Below are 18,951 nucleotides of genomic sequence, written 5' to 3' on the forward strand. Positions count from 1 at the left end.
TACACCTCCCCTTTAGCTCTATCTGTATACTGCTGCTATCTGTATGGGATCAGGATATATATTAGATATACACCTCCCCTTTAGCTCTATCTGTATACTGCTGCTATCTCTATGGGATCAGAATAAATAGTATTTATACATCTGCCCTCCAGCGCTATCTGTATACTGCTGCTGCTATCTCTATGGGATGAGGTTATATATATATATATATATATATATATATATATGATATACACCTTCCCTCAAGCTCTATCTGTATACTGCTGCTGCTGTTGCTATCTCTATGGCGTCAGGATATATAGTAGTTGTACACCTTCCCTCCAGCGCTATCTGTATACTGCTGCTATCTCCTCTATGGGATCAAAATATATATTAGATATACACCTCCCCTTTAGCTCTATCTGTATACTGCTGCTATCTCTATGGGATCCGAATAAATAGTATTTATACATCTGCCCTCCAGCGCTATCTGTATATTGCTGCTGCTATCTCTATGGGATCAGGATATATATTAGATATACACCTCCTCCCTAGCTCTATCTGTATACTGCTGCTATCTCTATGGATCAGAATATACATTCAATATTTATCTCCCCTCTAGCTCTATCTGTATACTGCTGCTATCTCTATGGGATCAGGATATATATTAGATATACACCTCCCCTCTAGCTCTATCCGTATACTACTACTATCTCTATGGGATCAGGATTTATATTAGATATACACCTCCCCTCTAGCTCTATCCGTATACTGCTACTATCTCTATGGGATCACCTACCCAGGAGCTGTGTTCACACGTCACGTTTTTTTTCCTTTTGTTTATGCAATCATTTAGCTGTCCGGGCATGCTGGGAGTTGTAGTTTTCCAACTGTTGGCGGCATACTGGATGGGACACACCGGTCAAATACATGGACATTTGGGGCCCGCCAGATCAAGAGACCCTCTTTGTAGACACTCTATGAGGATTTTAAATATGCCCCCCCCCCCCTCACACCAATCTAATACTTTAAGATTCTTTAATAGGATATATGAAAATGTTCTCTTTTTTTTAACCCCTTAATTGATCGTATTCCTAATCCCGAACACCCTACAGGGGACAACATTCCTATTTATCAGGATGAAGACTCCTTTACAGATTGTCGCCCACATTACAGGTGCTGTCACCTTTTTGATGGCGCGTCTCCGGTCTGCTCATCAACATAATCCCTCTTCAGTTCTTCGGGGACGTCGCTGTCGCTGTCGTACTCCTGATAAGCGCTTTTCTCCAGCTCATCGGATTCGTACTGCGAGGAAACATGTTACGTTTATTTATTTTACAAGAATATAACAAGTCTGTGGGGCTGATGTATCCGCAAGGAACAAAATACACTTACAAGTAAGTGCCCCTGAAAGAGACAGAAAAGACATAATCCCGGCTCCCCAGGAGCGACACCCATTACGGATACGGTTATCACTCCTGTAATGTGGCCCCGTGATGGGACGTTGCGGCTGCCGCAGAGATAAAGTGATTTATATGAAACGCAGCCAGTGAGAAAGAAAGAAGATCTCCCGTACTGAAGAGGATCCTGTGTATGGTGTAGAGCAAAGGTCTCAAAATGTGGCCCTCCAGATGTTTTAAAACTTTAACTCCCAGCATGCCCAGACAGACGTTGGCTGGGAGATGACGTTTTAAAACATCTGGAGGGCCAAAGTTTGAGACCACTGGTAGAGTGGAGTGATGTTACAGAATGTATTTCTATATAGATAGACAGACAGATACATGATAAATAGATAGATATGAGATAGATAGATAAGAGATAGATAGATAGATATGAGATAAATAGATAGATAGATAGATAGATATGAGATAGATAGATATGAGATAGATAGATAGATATGAGATAGAGATAGATAGATAGATAGATAGATAGATATGAGATAGATAGATATGAGATAGATAGATATGAGATAGATAGATATGAGATATGAGATAGATAGATAGATATGAGATAGATAGATATGAGATAGATAGATATGAGATCTTCACCAAATCTTACCCCATTTGAAGCAAGAACATCCTCAGTTTCATCGTCTTTCATTACGGCCTGTATCTCGAAGGGATTCCCCCCACTGGTGTACTGCTCAAACAGGGAGGCGGCCGCAGGGTCGGCAGAAGAGGCCTGCTTACTGGGGGACATGGACGGGGAGCGCGACTGCCCCAAACACTTAAATTCCTGTGAGTAAGAAAAAGAGAGTTTTTTTTATATTAATACTGCAGTCAGAATCACAAGTCTTACAGAAGCCAATGTATAAGATGAAGTTATCAACTACTGTTCAAATAGAGCAACAAATAGATATAACCGGAGCACTAGAACCTATTACTCCAATAATCCTGGAATAGTGGGAATAAATGAACAACATACGTCCGTGCGTGTGAGCTCTGCTACATCTCCATTAGTGGTGAATTAGTGAAGAGTTCTACAACAAGTACATAGCAGAGCATTTTAAATCGGTATAAAGGGTAGAATACAGTGCAGGGAGCGTGGACTGTATCACATGCTCGGCTTTTAACAGGTTAAATGATGGACCTTCAATAAAGACTTTTTACTACTTCTAGATATGGTGAGTGCTACAATGTTTATCTTATTGGGACTTTTATAATATAAGTTGTGATGTCAGCAGCCACCACTAGAGGGAGCTCACTGCATACACAACTAGGGAGCTCACTGCATACACAATAACCAGTGAGCTTCCCTCTAGTGGTGGCTGCAGGCAATTGCAATGTTATATATAAAACTCAATGTATGTTCCAGCATCAATTCCAAATGGCTAAAGATATTTCGATAAAACATGGTACACGTTACTTATATGTCAACTACAAACTTAGGATAGGTATATTAACCCTTACTCAACCCCATTTGCGACGGTCGGGGTTTTTGTTTAAAGTCTCATACAAGTCTATGGGAAATGTATGTTACTGCATAACTTCCAAATGGCTGGAGATATTTTGATAAAAACTTAGAACATGTTACCTTTATGTCAAATAAAAATAGAAGATAGTTAAATTAAGCCTAACCTACCCCCTTACGTGAAGGATGAGGTTTTTGTCTTAAGTCCCATACGAGCATATATATCTCCTGGTGAATGCATCAGTCTGGCCACACCCCTCCTGCATGCCACACCCCATAATCACAAAGCCACACCCACCATTTAAGCCACAACTCCTCCCATGTTGCTTTTCCTCTACCACAAGGATTAGGTAGGAAAATACTTTTGTATATAGGAGCAGCATTATAGTAGTTATATTCTTGTATATAGGAGCAGCATTATAGTAGTTATATTCTTGTATATAGGAGCAGTATTGTAGTAGTTATATTCTTGTATATAGGAGCAGTATTATAGTAGTTATATTCTTGTATATAGGAGCAGTATTATAGTAGTTATATTCTTATATATAGGAGCAGTATTATAGTAGATATATTATTGTATATAGGAGCAGTATTATAGTAGTTATATTCTTGTATATAGGAGCAGCATTATAGTAGTTATATTCTTGTACATAGGAGCAGTATTATAGTAGTTATATTCTTGTATATAGGAGCAGTATCATAGTAGTTATATTCTTGTATACAGGGGCAGTATTATAGTAGTTATATTCTTGTATATAGGGAGCAGTATTATAGTAGTTATATTCTTGTATATAGGAGGCAGTATTATAGTAGTTATATTCTTGTATATAGGAGGCAGTATTATAGTAGTTATATTCTTGTATATAGGAGGCAGTATTATAGTAGTTATATTCTTGTATATAGGAGGCAGTATTATAGTAGTTATATTCTTGTATATAGGAGCAGTATTATAGTAGTTATATTCTTGTACATAGGAGCAGTATTATAGTAGTTATATTCTTGTATATAGGAGCAGTATTATAGTAGTTATATTCTTGTACATAGGAGCAGTATTATAGTAGTTATATTCTTGTATATAGGAGCAGTATTATAGTAGTTATATTCTTGTATATAGGAGCAGTATTATAGTTGTTATATTCTTGTATATAGGAGCAGTATTATAGTAGTTATATTCTTGTACATAGGAGCAGTATTATAGTAGTTATATTCTTGTATATAGGAGCAGTATTATAGTAGTTATATTCTTGTATATAGGAGCAGTATTATAGTAGTTATATTCTTGTATATAGGGGCAGTATTATAGTAGTTATATTCTTGTATATAGGAGCAGTATTATAGTAGTTATATTCTTGTATATAGGAGCAGTATTATAGCAGTTATATTCTTCTATATAGGAGCAGTATTATAGCAGTTATATTCTTGTATATAGGAGCAGTATTACAGTAGTTATATTCTTATATATAGGAGCAGTATTATAGTAGTTATATTCTTGTATATAGGAGGCAGAATTATAGTAGTTATATTTTTGTACATAGGAGGCAGTATAATAGTAGTTATATTCTTGTACATAGGAGCAGTATTATAGTAGTTATATTCTTGTATATAGGAGCAGTATTATAGTAGTTATATTCTTGTATATAGGAGCAGTATTATAGTTGTTATATTCTTGTATATAGGAGCAGTATTACAGTAGTTATATTCTTATATATAGGAGCAGTATTATAGTAGTTATATTCTTGTATATAGGAGGCAGAATTATAGTAGTTATATTTTTGTACATAAGGGCAGTATTATAGTAGTTATATTCTTGTATATAGGAGCAGTATTATAGTAGTTATATTCTTGTATATAGGAGCAGTATTATAGTTGTTATATTCTTGTATATAGGAGCAGTATTATAGTAGTTATATTCTTATACATAGGAGCAGTATTATAGTAGTTATATTCTTGTATATAGGAGCAGTATTATAGTAGTTATATTCTTGTATATAGGAGCAGTATTATAGTAGTTATATTCTTCTATATAGGAGCAGTATTATAGTAGTTATATTCTTGTACATAGGAGCAGTATTATAGCAGTTATATTCTTCTATATAGGAGCAGTATTATAGTAGTTATATTCTTGTACATAGGAGCAGTATTATAGTAGTTATATTCTTGTATATAGGAGGCAGAATTATAGTAGTTATATTTTTGTACATAAGGGCAGTATTATAGTAGTTATATTCTTGTATATAGGAGCAGTATTATAGTAGTTATATTCTTGTATATAAGGGCAGTATTATAGTAGTTATATTCTTGTATATAGGAGCAGTATTATAGTAATTATATTCTTGTATATAGGAGGCCGTATTATAGTAGTTATATTCTTGTATATAGGAGCAGTATTATAGTAGTTATATTCTTGAATATAGGAGCAGTATTATAGTAGTTATATTCTTGTATATAGGAGCAGTATTATAGTAGTTATATTCTTGTACACAAGAGGCAGTATTATAGTAGTTATATTCTTGTATATAGGAGCAGTATTGTAGTAGTAATATTCTTGTATATAGGTGGCAGTATTATAGTAGTTATATTCTTGTACATAGGAGGCAGTATTATAGTAGTTATATTCTTGTACATAGGAGCAGTATTATAGTAGTTATATTCTTTTATATAGGAGGCAGTATTATAGTAGTTATATTCTTTTATATAGGAGCAGTATTATAGTAGTTATATTCTTGTATATAGGAGCAGTATTATAGTAGTTATATTTTTGTACATAAGGGCAGTATTATAGAAGCTGTATATAGGCAGTACTATAGCAGCTGCATATACAGCGCTACAGTAGTAATACAAGCAGTTTTCTCTTATAAATTACAATATCTAGTAACAATACAGTTCACAGAGGTTATGTTTATGACAAATTTTCTTCTTGATGCTTTTTATAAATATGCCAATATTGCTTTGTAGCATGCACAAGGGTGACAGTGAACTCTCTATTATCACTACCGCTCCTGGTTCTAATTTTTTCTCCTTCTCTTTTTCAATCAGAGGGACATGGACAATATGATGTAGAAATCATTACAGTGGCCGCCACCGAGAGAAGTTCAACTCGGCCACTAATCATTAATATTCTGAGAAAGCAAGGAAACAGTCTGCTAGCTAGGGAATTAGACGACGTGGAGACGTGATCCTGTTATTCCTCCTCCCGAATGTTAATGTGTCTGTCAGAGTCGCTAACTTCTCTAATATTCCCGCAACTGGCCACCTGCCACCGACACATCATAAACTGTGGTTTATTAGAGATTAGACGGAAAAGCAAACATGTTAAAGAGGTACTCCGGAGGGGAAAAATGTTTTCAAATCAACTGGTGCCACAAAGTTCTACAGATTTGTAAATTACTTCTATCTCAAAATCTCAATCCTTCCAGTACTTATCAGCTGCTGTATGCTCCAGAGGAAGTTCTTTTCTTTTTAAATTTATTTTCTGTCTGACCACAGTGCTCTCTGCTGCCACCTCTGTCCATGTCAGGAACTGTCCAGAGCAGGAGAGGTTTGCTATGGGGATTTGTTCCTGCTCTGGACAGGTGTCAGCAGAGAGCACCGTGGTCAGACTGGAAAGAACTACACAACTTCCTCTGGAGCATACAGCAGCTGATAAGTACTGGAAGGATTAGTATTTTTATATATATATATATATATATATATATATATATATATATAGAAGTAATTCACAAATCTGTATTTGGTTTGAAAAAAAATAATTTTCCTTTAAATTAGCTATTTCTGTAGACACAAATGTAGGAGAAAGGTTTGGGCTTGTTTGGGTCAATGCTTCAGGTCAGTGGTTTACAAACTGTGGCCCTCCAGCTGTTGCAAAACTACAACTCCCAGCATGCCCAGACAATGGCTGTCTGGGCATGCTGGGAGTTGCAGTTTTGCAACAGCTGAAGGGCCACATTTTTTAGAACACTATTTTAGTCGAATGCTTGTACTTCCATGAGATGGTCATAACGGCAAAATATTAGATAGGTTGTCTGCTCACAAGGTAAAATAAAAAAACAAAAACAAAAAAAAAAACGGTGTCCTGCAAGCACTAACCCGGCTATTCAGTCGGGCTGTTCGGGAAATCACGGCGGTCCCGAACAGCCCGTCAGAACAGCCGGGTTAGTGTCACTTTCCCTTCAGACGCGGCGGTCAGCTTTGATCGCTGCGTCTGAAGGGTTAATACAGGGCATCACCGCGATCGGTGATGTCCTGTATTAGCCGCGGGTCCCGGCCGTTGATGGCCGCAGGGACCGCCGCGATAGGGGTGTATGCGCCGCATAAGACGCACCGACTTTTCCCCCCCAGTTTTGGGGAAGAAAAAGTCCGTCTTAGACGGCGAAAAATACGGTAATTGAAATCCCCATTAAAGACCAAAGAAGAAATAATAACAAAATACACATATTAAATAGAAAGATAGGACAGGTGAGTAAGAGAGAATGAAAGAAACAAAGAGGTCGAGATCATAGATCCACATGGATTAAAGGGGTACTGCGGTGCAAAACTTTTTTTTTTTTTTTTTTTTTAATCAACTGGTGCCAGAAAATTAAACAGATATGTAAATACTTCTATTAAAAAATCTTAATCCTTCCAGTACTTATTAGCTGCTGAATACTACAGAGGAAATGGTTTTCTTTTTGGAACACAGAGCTCTCTGCTGACATCACGAGCACAGTGCTCTCTGCTGACATCTCTGTCCATTTTAAGAACTGTCCAGAGTAGAAGAAAATCCCCATAGCAAACATATGCTGCTCTGGACAGTTCCTAAAAATGGACAGAGATGTCAGCAGAGAGCACTGTGCTTGTGATTCAGCAGAGAGCTCTGTGTTCCAAAAAGAAAAGAACTTCCTCTGTAGTATTCAGCAGCTAATAAATACCGGAAGGATTAAGATTTTTTTAATAGAAGTGATTTACAAATCTGTTTAACTTTCTGGCACCAGTTGATTAAAAAAAATAAATAAATAAAAAATAAATAAAATAAAATAAAGTTTTCCACCGGAGTACCCCCTTTAAAGGGGTACTCCAGAACTTTTAAACTCAACCTGTGTCTCAGCTGTCAGACTCCCTGCGATCTCCAGAATGGGGCCCCGTCCCTCCCTGTGCTTGGAATGGCACGTCGTCATGTGCTCAGAGAACACTGCTTTTGTATTTTAGGCGCTCACATAGCCACCTCTCATACATGGGGAGTTTTAAAGTTCTGAAGTACCTGTTTTATGGGGTGTTCGTGCAATAAAAATGTATCCCATATCTACAGGATAGGGCATAAGTGTCTAATAACCACTGGGACCCCCCTTGTGATTGTGAGAATGAAGCCTGACTCTCCCGGCTGAATGGGGTGTTGGGTCAGCACATGCACCCAGCTTCTCCATTTATCCTCTATGAAGCCACAAAGATAGCCAAACGATGGACTCATTGAGAATGAATGGAGTCTGTGCCGACCTTCCTCTCCATTATACAGGGAGAATTGGGTTAGGGATCGACCGATATCAGTTTTTTAGGGCCAATACCGATAATCAGTGGAGGTTAGGGCCGATAACTTATACCGATATTCCGGTATAAGTTATCGGCTATTTATCCCCCTGCGACACCGCTGCAGATCATTGATTTAAAGCGGGTGCTTTAAATCAATGCACTGCAGTGGCTTTTGCGGGGCCATAGGCCGCCGCCACCACTCGCTTCTCTCCCCCTGCCTGTCCGGGGGTCCTGAGACCTATCACCGCCACCGCTCCCCCGCCGCACCGCGCCTAGGGGTGCCTCCAGCTGTTGCAAAACTACTACTCCTAGCATGCGTGCTAGCGTGCGGTGGGTCGGGAGGAGGGGGGCGGTCGAGGTGCGGCGGGTTGGGTGGGGCATACGTGGTGCGGTGGGGGCGGTGCGGGGGGCAGGGCATTATCGGCTTATAGGGAAGGTAATTGCTGATACCGATAATGCCCAAAATCGTGATTATCGGCCGATAATATCGGCCATACCGATAATCGGTCGATCCCTAAATTGGGTCCCCGTTTTTGCAACATACTTGTGGATATGGTATGAGTTTCTGATAGCAAGGGGTCCGCCATGACTCCCCGTGATCATAACGGGGGTCCCGTCCCTCCCTGTGCGTGGAGTGGCATGCCAGCATGCCCTCCATTCATTGTCTACGAGAGCATAGAGTACAGCGTACGTGTATACCCGATGCTCCCACAGCCAATCCATACACAGGGAGAACCCTTTTAATGGGGTAGTCGTGCGATAGAAACGTATCCCCTATTTACAGGACAGGGCATAAGTGTCTAATACAGTGTTTCCCAACCAGGGTGCCTCCAGCTGTTGCAAAACGACAACTCCCAGCATGCCCGGACAGCCGTTGGCTGTCCGGGCATGCTGGGAGTTGTCGTTTTGCAACAGCTGGAGGCACCCTGGCTGGGAAACACTTGTCTAATAACAGGAAATGGTGGGCGTGGATGGGGTATAAATGGAGCTCCATAGAGAATGAATGGAGTGTGTTCCGACCCTCCTCTCCATTATATCAGTTTCCAGTTTTTGCGATCACTGGGGATCCCAGCAGTCGGACCCCCCCCAGCGATCAAATACCTGTGGATAGGGGATAAGTTTTTATTGGTAGAATACCTTTTTTTTTTAAACAGAGACCATACTGAGACCACTTACATGTAATTGTAGTATGCTGAAGCTGGACTTGACCGGGCAAAGCTCCCAGGTCTCATTTTCAAGAAACATTCGGAGTTCTTCAAGACGCGTCCTACAAAAAAAAAAAAAATTTCATTATTAAGGAGCAAATCAACTAAAAAAGGAGACACTAAAAAGATACAAAAGACGGTAAAAGTTCACAAAGGGCTGAAGCCTTTAGCATTAAATCTGAGTAACAGAATATGAATTAATTATCAGTACCGTAGATATGGCTGGAGAAGCATCATCAGTCATTCAGGGGCTGCAGCGAGAGTTCTACACCGCAGAGATTATACATTCGCTAAATGCACTTCACCCGGCAAATGAAAATTCATTAACCTTTGTGAAGCAGGGAACCCGGGATGGTTTCTGACCCCCCCCCGACCCCACCGCCAAATCACAATGTCAGAAGAAACAGCAAATTATCTCTAATTAAAAGAGAAATCTGTGATTACCTGTCGCCAAATAAAACTTTCAATATAGTGTTTCTTGTGTAGTTAGCAGACACTTTCCCATTCACTTGCTTTTAAAATTATCATCATAAATATGTTTAAAATGTAATAGAAAAAACGGCCACTAGGTGGCTCTGTTCTGTTCCCTGCCACAATTAATACAGTGAGTTTTGGTCTCCTCCCGGACTGGCAGGAGTCCAAACTCAGGAAGTGTTTATCTGCACAGAGCCTCATTGAAAACTGCACAGAGCCTGAGGTCTTCTATTCATCACAGCACTGTAATGATGTGAGGGCAGAAATGGTCCCCCAGCAGGCTTCAGTGATGTCATGCCTGCTGGGAAATGCCCACTTTCTCCTATGTGAGCAAGAATAAAGGTATGATACACAGCTTTTTAAAGCTCTGAATTTTTTTTTAAGGGTGGGAGCAGTGTTAGGAGTAGTTAGGGAACATAGCCTGAATTAGTTTAGAAAAGTTTAATTGGTGACAAGTACTCTTTAATGTATTTTGTGAGAAAAATGTAATTGTAATTTTTAATAATATTAATAATAATAATTTAAATTTTTAATAATAGTTTAATTGTTTAGTCATTTGTTTTTAACTTTCTCAAAACAGTGCCACCTTTTTCATGGACTGTGTAAGGTATTGCAACCTCCTGAAGGGGGAAATAAGCTGCAATACCAGATACAGCCATAGACAAAAGAGGTGCTGTTTCTAGATAAAACAGTAAAGGTCCATTTTAAAATCCTACACATAGAGGACCAGCTGGATACTCAGTAATGCTCTTGTTATACACTGAATGGCCATGTTATTCGGGCCCGCAGCCCTTTCATGATTAAATCTTCCCTGTACGAAGAACAGACCTGTGACCCTGGAGTGCAGCATAAAATCCAGTGATCCATTTGTGTTGTACAGTTTCAGTGTGAATCCACAATAGATGGGAAAGTCCAGTGACCTGAGAGGCAAGGCCTGGTCATAGGGACTAGATTAGCCGGGGACAGGATTTCACCATGGGGAATTCTCTAGTATAATAGGTTGGAGAGTATACAGAGAAAGAGGTGATATCTGGATACTGTGGAAACAACCCTAAGCCAAAAGGGGTCAAAAATGAATGTGAAGAATCGTTCTGGTGACCAGGAGATCAGGAAATAGCAGCCGCATACGAAGGTGGTGTGACCAACATGTCCAAACCCACAACTCAACACTCCTTAGCATGAATTGGCTATAACAGATGACCAGCTCCAGGGCCATTGTAACTTAGGGGAACCGAAAGGCGAAACTCAAGGGAGCAAAATGGCAAAACCTGTATCACAAAGCAGTGGGGAAACATGGCCTAGTCATATGGATCCAGATCTCTGTAGAGAAACATGGCCTAGTCAGATGGATCCAGATCTCTGTAGAGAAACATGGCCTGGTCAGATGGATCCAGATCTCTGTAGAGGAAAATGGTCTGGTAAGATGGATCTAGATCTCAGTGGAGAAACATGACCTGGTCAGATGGATCCAGATCTCTGTGGAGGAACATGGTCTGGTAAGATGGATCTAGATCTCAGTGGAGAAACATGACCTGGTCAGATGGATCCAGATCTCTATAGAGAAATATGGCCTGGTCAGATGGATCCAGATCTCTGTGGAGAAACATGGCCTGGTCAGATGGATCCCGATCTCTGTGGAGGAACATGACCTGTACAGATGGATCCAGATCTCTGTGGAGAAACATGGCCTGGTCAGATGGATCCAGATCTCTGTGGAGAAACATGGTCTGGTCTGATGGATCGAGATGTCTATAGAGAAACATGGCCTGGTCAGATGGATCAAGATCTCTGTGGAGGAACATGGCCTGGTCAGATGGATCCAGATCTCTGTGGGGGAAACATGGGTGGGTCAGATGGATCCGGATCTCTGTAGAGAAACATGTCCTGGACAGATGAATCCAGATGCACCCCTTGGAGGAACATGGCCTGGTCAGATGGATCCAGATCTCTGTGGGGGAAACATGGGTGGGTCAGATGAATCCAGATCTCTGTGGAGGAACATGGTCTGGTAAGATGGATCTAGATCTCAGTGGAGAAACATGACCTGGTCAGATGGATCCAGATCTCTGTGGAGGAACATGGTCTGGTAAGATGGATCTAGATCTCAGTGGAGAAACATGACCTGGTCAGATGGATCCAGATCTCTATAGAGAAATATGGCCTGGTCAGATGGATCCAGATCTCTGTGGAGAAACATGGCCTGGTCAGATGGATCCAGATCTCTGTGGAGGAACATGGCCTGGTCAGATGGATCCAGATCTCTGTGGAGGAACATGGCCTGGTCAGATGGATCCAGATCTCTGTGGAGAAACATGGCCTGGTCAGATGGATCCAGATCTCTGTGGAGAAACATGTCCTGGTCAGATGGATCCAGATCTCTGTGGAGAAACATGTCCTGGTCAGATGGATCCAGATCTCTGTGGAGAAACATGGCCTGGTCAGATGGATCCAGATCTCTGTGGAGAAACATGGCCTGGTCAGATGGATCCAAATCTCTATAGAGAAACATGACCTAGTCAGATGGATCCAGATCTCTATAGAGAAACATGGCCTGGTCAGATGGATCCAGATCTCTGTGGAGAAACATGTCCTGGTCAGATGGATCCAGATCTCTATAGAGAAACATGACCTAGTCAGATGGATCCAGATCTCTGTGGAGAAACATGGCCTGGTCAGATGGATCCAGATCTCTGTGGAGAAACATGTCCTGGTCAGATGGATCCAGATCTCTGTGGAGAAACATGTCCTGGTCAGATGGATCCAGATCTCTGTGGAGAAACATGGCCTGGTCAGATGGATCCAGATCTCTGTGGAGAAACATGGCCTGGTCAGATGGATCCAGATCTCTATAGAGAAACATGACCTAGTCAGATGGATCCAGATCTCTATAGAGAAACATGGCCTGGTCAGATGGATCCAGATCTCTATAGAGAAACATGGCCTGGTCAGATGGATCCAGATCTCTGTGGAGAAACATGGCCTGGTCAGATGGATCCAGATCTCTATAGAGAAACATGACCTGGTCAGATGGATCCAGATCTCTATAGAGAAACATGGCCTGGTCAGATGGATCCAGATCTCTATAGAGAAACATGGCCTGGTCAGATGGATCAAGATCTCTGTGGAGGAACATGGCCTGGTCAGATGGATCCAGATCTCTGTGGGGGAAACATGGGTGGGTCAGATGGATCCAGATCTCTGTGTCATAATGATAATGGGAGGGTCAGGCTGGTGGAGGAAGCATTATGTTGGGGGGAATGTTTCCTCGGTACAACCTGGCTCCTCTGATACTTTTGCATGGACACTTGGACAATAGAACCAGTAATAGTATGGTGGCTGAACAATCTTCAACACAGGTTAAGCAGTTGGTAATTATTCCTTTGTGTTTGTGGAATAATACACCTCGGTACCAGGTACGTACAGTAGAAGACTTACCTGTGATAATTCTTAAAATAGTTAACACTTTGCTTTCTAATGGATTCTTGCAAAACCTCAGATTTGCTGCCGCAGAATTCCTCCCCGACCTGCATGAGCCTGGATGGAGACACAAGAGCGTTAGATCTCAGCGGGCGCCAACTGACTATAGATTCACTGCACCTTTAAGAGCTCGCACCCCAAATCTGGACTGAAACCTACCTGCTGACTATATCCAAGACTATAATGAAGTCATCGTATTTAAAGTTGGACATGTCCGTTCCCAGAAGATACGTCTTGACTTTGAGCTGAACATCCTGAAAAACACAGCGTAACACGTTTCTTATATGATGTAGCAGAGTGGACTTTCGGCCACACGCCTGCCACGCACAATACGTTTGTGTTCTCGAGAAAAGAAGGTTTATTCTGACAATCTGTCTCTTCTCATTGTATGGATGCTGCCAAAATGTCAAACAAAACTAAGGGAGAGAAAATCAGAGAAGTAGTTGGAGGTTTTTTTTATCCTCTAGGCCAGTGTTTCCCAACCAGGGTGCCTCCAGCAGTTGCAACACTACAACTCCCAGCATTCCCGGACAGCCTTTGGCTGTCCGGGCATGCTGGGAGTTGTAGTGTTGCAACAGCTGGAGGCATCCTGGTTGGGAAACACTGCCCTAGGCAAAAGCAGAAGCTTAGACTCCAAACTTACTAAACTGAGACAACAGAGCCAGGATCGGCAAAATTGACCCTTTAATGACTAAATCTCTTTGGAAGCCTCTTTGGGTTGGCCCACAAAAAATGTTAATTTGTTTTTAATTAGAATCATTTAAAAAAAAAAATGCCCCTGTGTGCTGTTCCATACTTGTCATGGCTCCCCCTGGTGTTCTTTTTGATTCCCTTTAGAATGTCCCCCTAAAGTGTCCAGAGCTGGTGGTCACCAATGCAGACTCTGTACTGCAGTATAGTAAAACAGCGAGATGAGATAAATCACAGCTTCAAGGCTCTGAAGTGCCTCAACTGGTCATGGCAACCATCAGAACCCAGCGATCACATCACGGGGTATCCGATGGGTGACAGGGGGAAGCACAGTAGATGTGGTATCCGATGGGTGACAGGGGGAAGCACAGTAGATGTGGTGGTCTCACTGACCACGGCATTTACAGGATTAATTGTCAGGATCAGAGCTTCACTCCACCCCTGACAGTTGCGGCTGGTGCTCGGCCGTGTATGACAGCTGGCTCCCACCGCGATTACGAGGGTGCAGCTTCTGAGCCCATGAACGCTCTGTGACAGGTATAGCAGTCACAGAGCATTCATTACCTTCTCGCTATAGCGTATATATGCACATCATATATACATTATATGGGGGTTAAATTAAAGGGCTATTCCGGCTTTAGACATTTTATCCCCTATCCAAAGGATTAGGTGATAAGATGTCTGATCGCGAGACATCCCCACAAAAATAGTGTTTTTTGGTTGCGCCATACATTTTATGATATAATGAGTGATGTCATTACAAAGGACAACTGGTCGCGCAAAAAACAAGCCCTCATACTAGTCTGTGGATGAAAATATAAAAGAGTTATGATTTTTAGAAGGCGAGGAGGAAAAAATGAAAACGTAAAAATTAAATTGTCTGAGTCCTTAAGGCCAAAATGGGCTGAGTCCTTAAGGGGTTAATAACGGGCTATGATGGGTTAAAGCGGGTAATGTAAAAATCCCATAGACTATAATGGGATTTTAAACAACAACAAAAAACATGGTCTCAAATGGCTGGAGGTGCTCAACCCCAAATGCAGATGTGCATTTATACTGGGGGAGCAGACCCTGCCCTTGTAGTCCGTTGCTAAGGGCGATCCCCAGCATAAAAATGCATACAATGGAGGATGCCTGCAGCGGACTACAAGCGCCACAATAGAATCCTAAACCAGATAGACGGTGTTGTTGTTGTTGTTTAAATTTTATACTTGGAGGTGTGTAAACTCCATAGTTAATGCGCCTTGAACCTGTGAGGCCAGGCACCTATATTAGCCAACTTGGGTGGGGCTTGCAGTCTGCCTTCCTCCTCCCATTGTATGTGTGCTCAGTCACACTGGAGGGTACCTGGGAGGACTCTGTGAGTTGACCTAATGCTGCCGTAATTGCCCACTGGCCCCTGTTTTGCTTACCACGCACAGGTAGGATTAGCGTTAGGTCCCGCGCCATTTGAGAAACCTTGGCGTTGGTGTGCGGGCTCCGGTGTGTCCTTCATATAAGGATATACTGGCGAATGTCTCAATTTTATTGAGACATCAGTGTTGAGGGATAGCCAATGTCATTGTATACATCTACCACAATAGTGCACCTAAATTCCTGTATTATAATGGGATTTTGTAACGGCCATTTAACGTCCATTTTTAATGGTTTTGTTAACGGGTCAATATAAAGGATCTTTAAAACGGAGCATTCTATAGGGTGAAAGTGGCCTCAGTTGGAAATGACCAAGATTGGATTTCAGTCTCTGGATACAGACATCAATACATCCATTCACTGGCAGCAAGCAGAGATCTTAAAAATGTCAGGGAAGTGAAACATTTAATAAGAAATTGATTTTTTTTCTTATTATTACCATAATAAATAAATATATATATATACCTCAAAATGCCATAAAATTCTCAGCAGAACATCTAAAAACACATGCCTGGCAGCGGTGACTCTCGCCTCAATGGCGGCCGGTTACATTATAGGCATTACTGCCACGTTCTTAGACTTCTGACGTTTCATTGTCACATACATTTAAAGCTGTGAGATTAAGTGTGTAAATTCCTGATTAAAGGCTCATGCTTCCAATAAAAAAGAAACAAATAAACAAAATCGGGGTTGGAATGGGAAATCTAGTAGAAGAAAGCAGCTGCCAAAATCTCTTGGAGGACCCAGCACATGCATGCATCACATGGACAACCAATTCATTTCAATGGGGAACATGTAATACTTCATTTCCCCTTTGGGGGTGCTGCAGGCAAAATACATACTTAAAAAGGGACAACCCTGTGATTTGGGGATTTTTTCTTTTTTTTTTATCCAATTCTTTGGATCTACCCTCAGATAAGTAAGGTCTGGTCCCCAAATGTTTGTAAGAAGGTAAATATGAGCAGAAGGATATTACCTGCCATATGCGCGTCAATCCATGCTCCAGTTTCTTTTTGATATAATTTCGATCAAAATTGTTCTCTTCTGCAGCAGACACATTGATACTGTCTAAAAAAGAAAAAGAAAATAATAATAAGACCATAATACATAAAACATTAAATTAGTTTCTTAAAGGGGTACTCCCTTGCGCCAGCCTTCTGAACATCCGGTTTAGAAGGCTTGGAGCAGCGGTCGGGATGTCACGGCCACGCCCCCGAGATGCCATGCCACCCCCCCTCCTTTGATGTCTATGGGAGGGGGCGTGACGTACTCACGCCCCCTCCCATAGACACCAATGGAGGGGGCGTGGCGTGACGTTACAAGGGGATGTGGCCATGACGTTGCGACCACAGCCACTGCTCCGAGCCTTTTGAACCAGATGTTCAGAAGGCTGGGGCAAGGGAGTACCTCTTTAAGGGGACATGTCCCTTGTTTTTGCTGCCTAAACCGTGGGCAGTACAAGGCTAAGTTTCCACGCAGGTTTTTTTTTTTAGGCATTTTTTTGGACATCTGTCACTGCAGTTTTTGAGCCGAAATCAGAAGTGGATCCAGTAGGAAGTAGAAGTCCTACCTTTATATTTCCCATTCGTATTGAATACACTTCTGGCTTTGGCTCAAAAAGCGCAGTTGCGGATAACCAAAAAACGCCAGAAAAAAACCTGTGTGGAAACCTGGGCTGCAAGCGGGGTGCCCGGAAAACTAGAATTTATTCTATAACGCTTGGCTGCTTCAAATATGTGGCAACAAAAAACTTGCATGCATTACATGTGGATTTTGTCACAGAATCATAGTGGATCTCCCCCTCAAACATAGTGGATCTCCCCCTCAAACATAGTGGATCTCCCCCTCAAACATAGTGGATCTCCCCCTCAAACATAGTGGATCTCCCCCTCAAACATAGTGGATCTCCCGCTCAAACATAGTGGATCTCCCGCTCAAACATAGTGGATCTCCCCCTCAAACATAGTGGATCTCCCCCTCAAACATAGTGGATCTCCCCCTCAAACATAGAACGTAGTAGAATCCACAATATATTGGGGGGCTGAGGCTGCAAACCTGCAGAGAGATTTGACATCACTTCTTAGGCTAAGTTCACACAGCAGTTGTGCTCTGTCCTTTTTTGTGCTGAACGGACCCTGAACTCGGAGCACAACTGACACCGCCTGACAGGTCCCATTGACTTGGATGGGGTCCTTCGGGTGCACAGTGTTTTACAGGAGCCAAATGAAGAAGAAATAATAGGACATGCAGTACTTTTTTCTCCACTCAACTCCTGTCCTTCCAACGTACTGACCAGCACAGCTCAATGGCGGTGTGAACAAGCCCTTAAAGGGGTACTCCGGTGAAAAACCTTTTTTTAATGAACTGGTGCCAGAAAGTTAAACAAATTTGTAAATTCCTTTTATTAAAAAAATCGTAATCCTTCCAGTACTTATCAGCTGCTGTATACTACAGAGGAATTTCTTTTCAGGTTTCTTTTCTGTCTGTCCACAGTGTTCTCTGCTGACACCTCTGTCCATGTCAGGGACTGTCCAGAGCAGGAGAAAATCCCCATAGCAAACATATGCTTCTCCGAATAGTTCCTAAAATGGACAGAGGTGTCAGCAGAGAGCACTGTGGACAGACAGAAAAGAAATCCAAAAGGAAAAGAATTGCCTCTATAGTATACAGCCACTAATAAGTAATGGAAGGATTTCGTTTTTTTTTTTTTTAATAGAAGTAATTTACAAATCTGTTTAACTTTTTGGCACCAGTTGATTTAAAATTTTTTTTAGAGTACCCCTTTAAACAGATTTGTACGGTAAATTACTTCTATTTAAAAATCTTAACCCTTCCAGTACTTATCAGCTGCTGTATGCTCCTCAGGAAGTTCTCTTCTTTATACATTTATTTTCTGCCTGACCACAGTGCTCTCTGCTGACACCTCTGTCTGTCTCAGGAACTGTCCAGAGCAGGAGAGCTTTGCTATGGGGATTTGCTCCTACTCTGGACAGTTCCTGAGATAGAGAGAGGTGTCAGAATGCACTATTTTTCCCGTTACTTTAGCCTGTGACAAAATAGTGGCCGTTATTAATAACGGGCAATAACGGGTTAAAACGGCTATTGGAAAAATCCCACAGACTATAATGGGATTTTCTAGCCGCCGTCTAACGGACGATTTCCAGGGTTTTTATAAAGGGCGTTTATAATGGAGGTATTTTTATAGTGTGAAAGCAGCCTAACAAAATTAAAGGAGTAGTCCAGTGGTGATTCAGTGGTGAGCAACTTATCCCCTATCATAGGGATAGGGGATAAGTTGCAG

The 18,951-nt window shown here is 41.5% G+C and overlaps 1 protein-coding gene across 1 annotated transcript in view; it reads right to left on the reverse strand.

Moving 5' to 3' along the window:
- The window catches only part of VPS50 (VPS50 subunit of EARP/GARPII complex), a 208,217-nt gene that overhangs the window by 25,650 nt on the left and 163,616 nt on the right, over positions 1 to 18,951 (reverse strand). Inside the window, exons 14-19 of the mRNA XM_056519010.1 lie at positions 16,627 to 16,718; positions 13,707 to 13,801; positions 13,506 to 13,604; positions 9,568 to 9,658; positions 2,038 to 2,214; positions 1,166 to 1,284 (exon numbers count right to left, since the gene is read on the reverse strand). Coding sequence (XP_056374985.1) covers positions 1,166 to 1,284; positions 2,038 to 2,214; positions 9,568 to 9,658; positions 13,506 to 13,604; positions 13,707 to 13,801; positions 16,627 to 16,718 — 673 coding nt within the window. The remainder of the gene's footprint in view (positions 1 to 1,165; positions 1,285 to 2,037; positions 2,215 to 9,567; positions 9,659 to 13,505; positions 13,605 to 13,706; positions 13,802 to 16,626; positions 16,719 to 18,951) is intronic.

The sequence above is a fragment of the Hyla sarda genome, chromosome 5, assembly GCF_029499605.1.
Source record: "Hyla sarda isolate aHylSar1 chromosome 5, aHylSar1.hap1, whole genome shotgun sequence".
NCBI classification, from domain to species: domain Eukaryota; kingdom Metazoa; phylum Chordata; class Amphibia; order Anura; family Hylidae; genus Hyla; species Hyla sarda.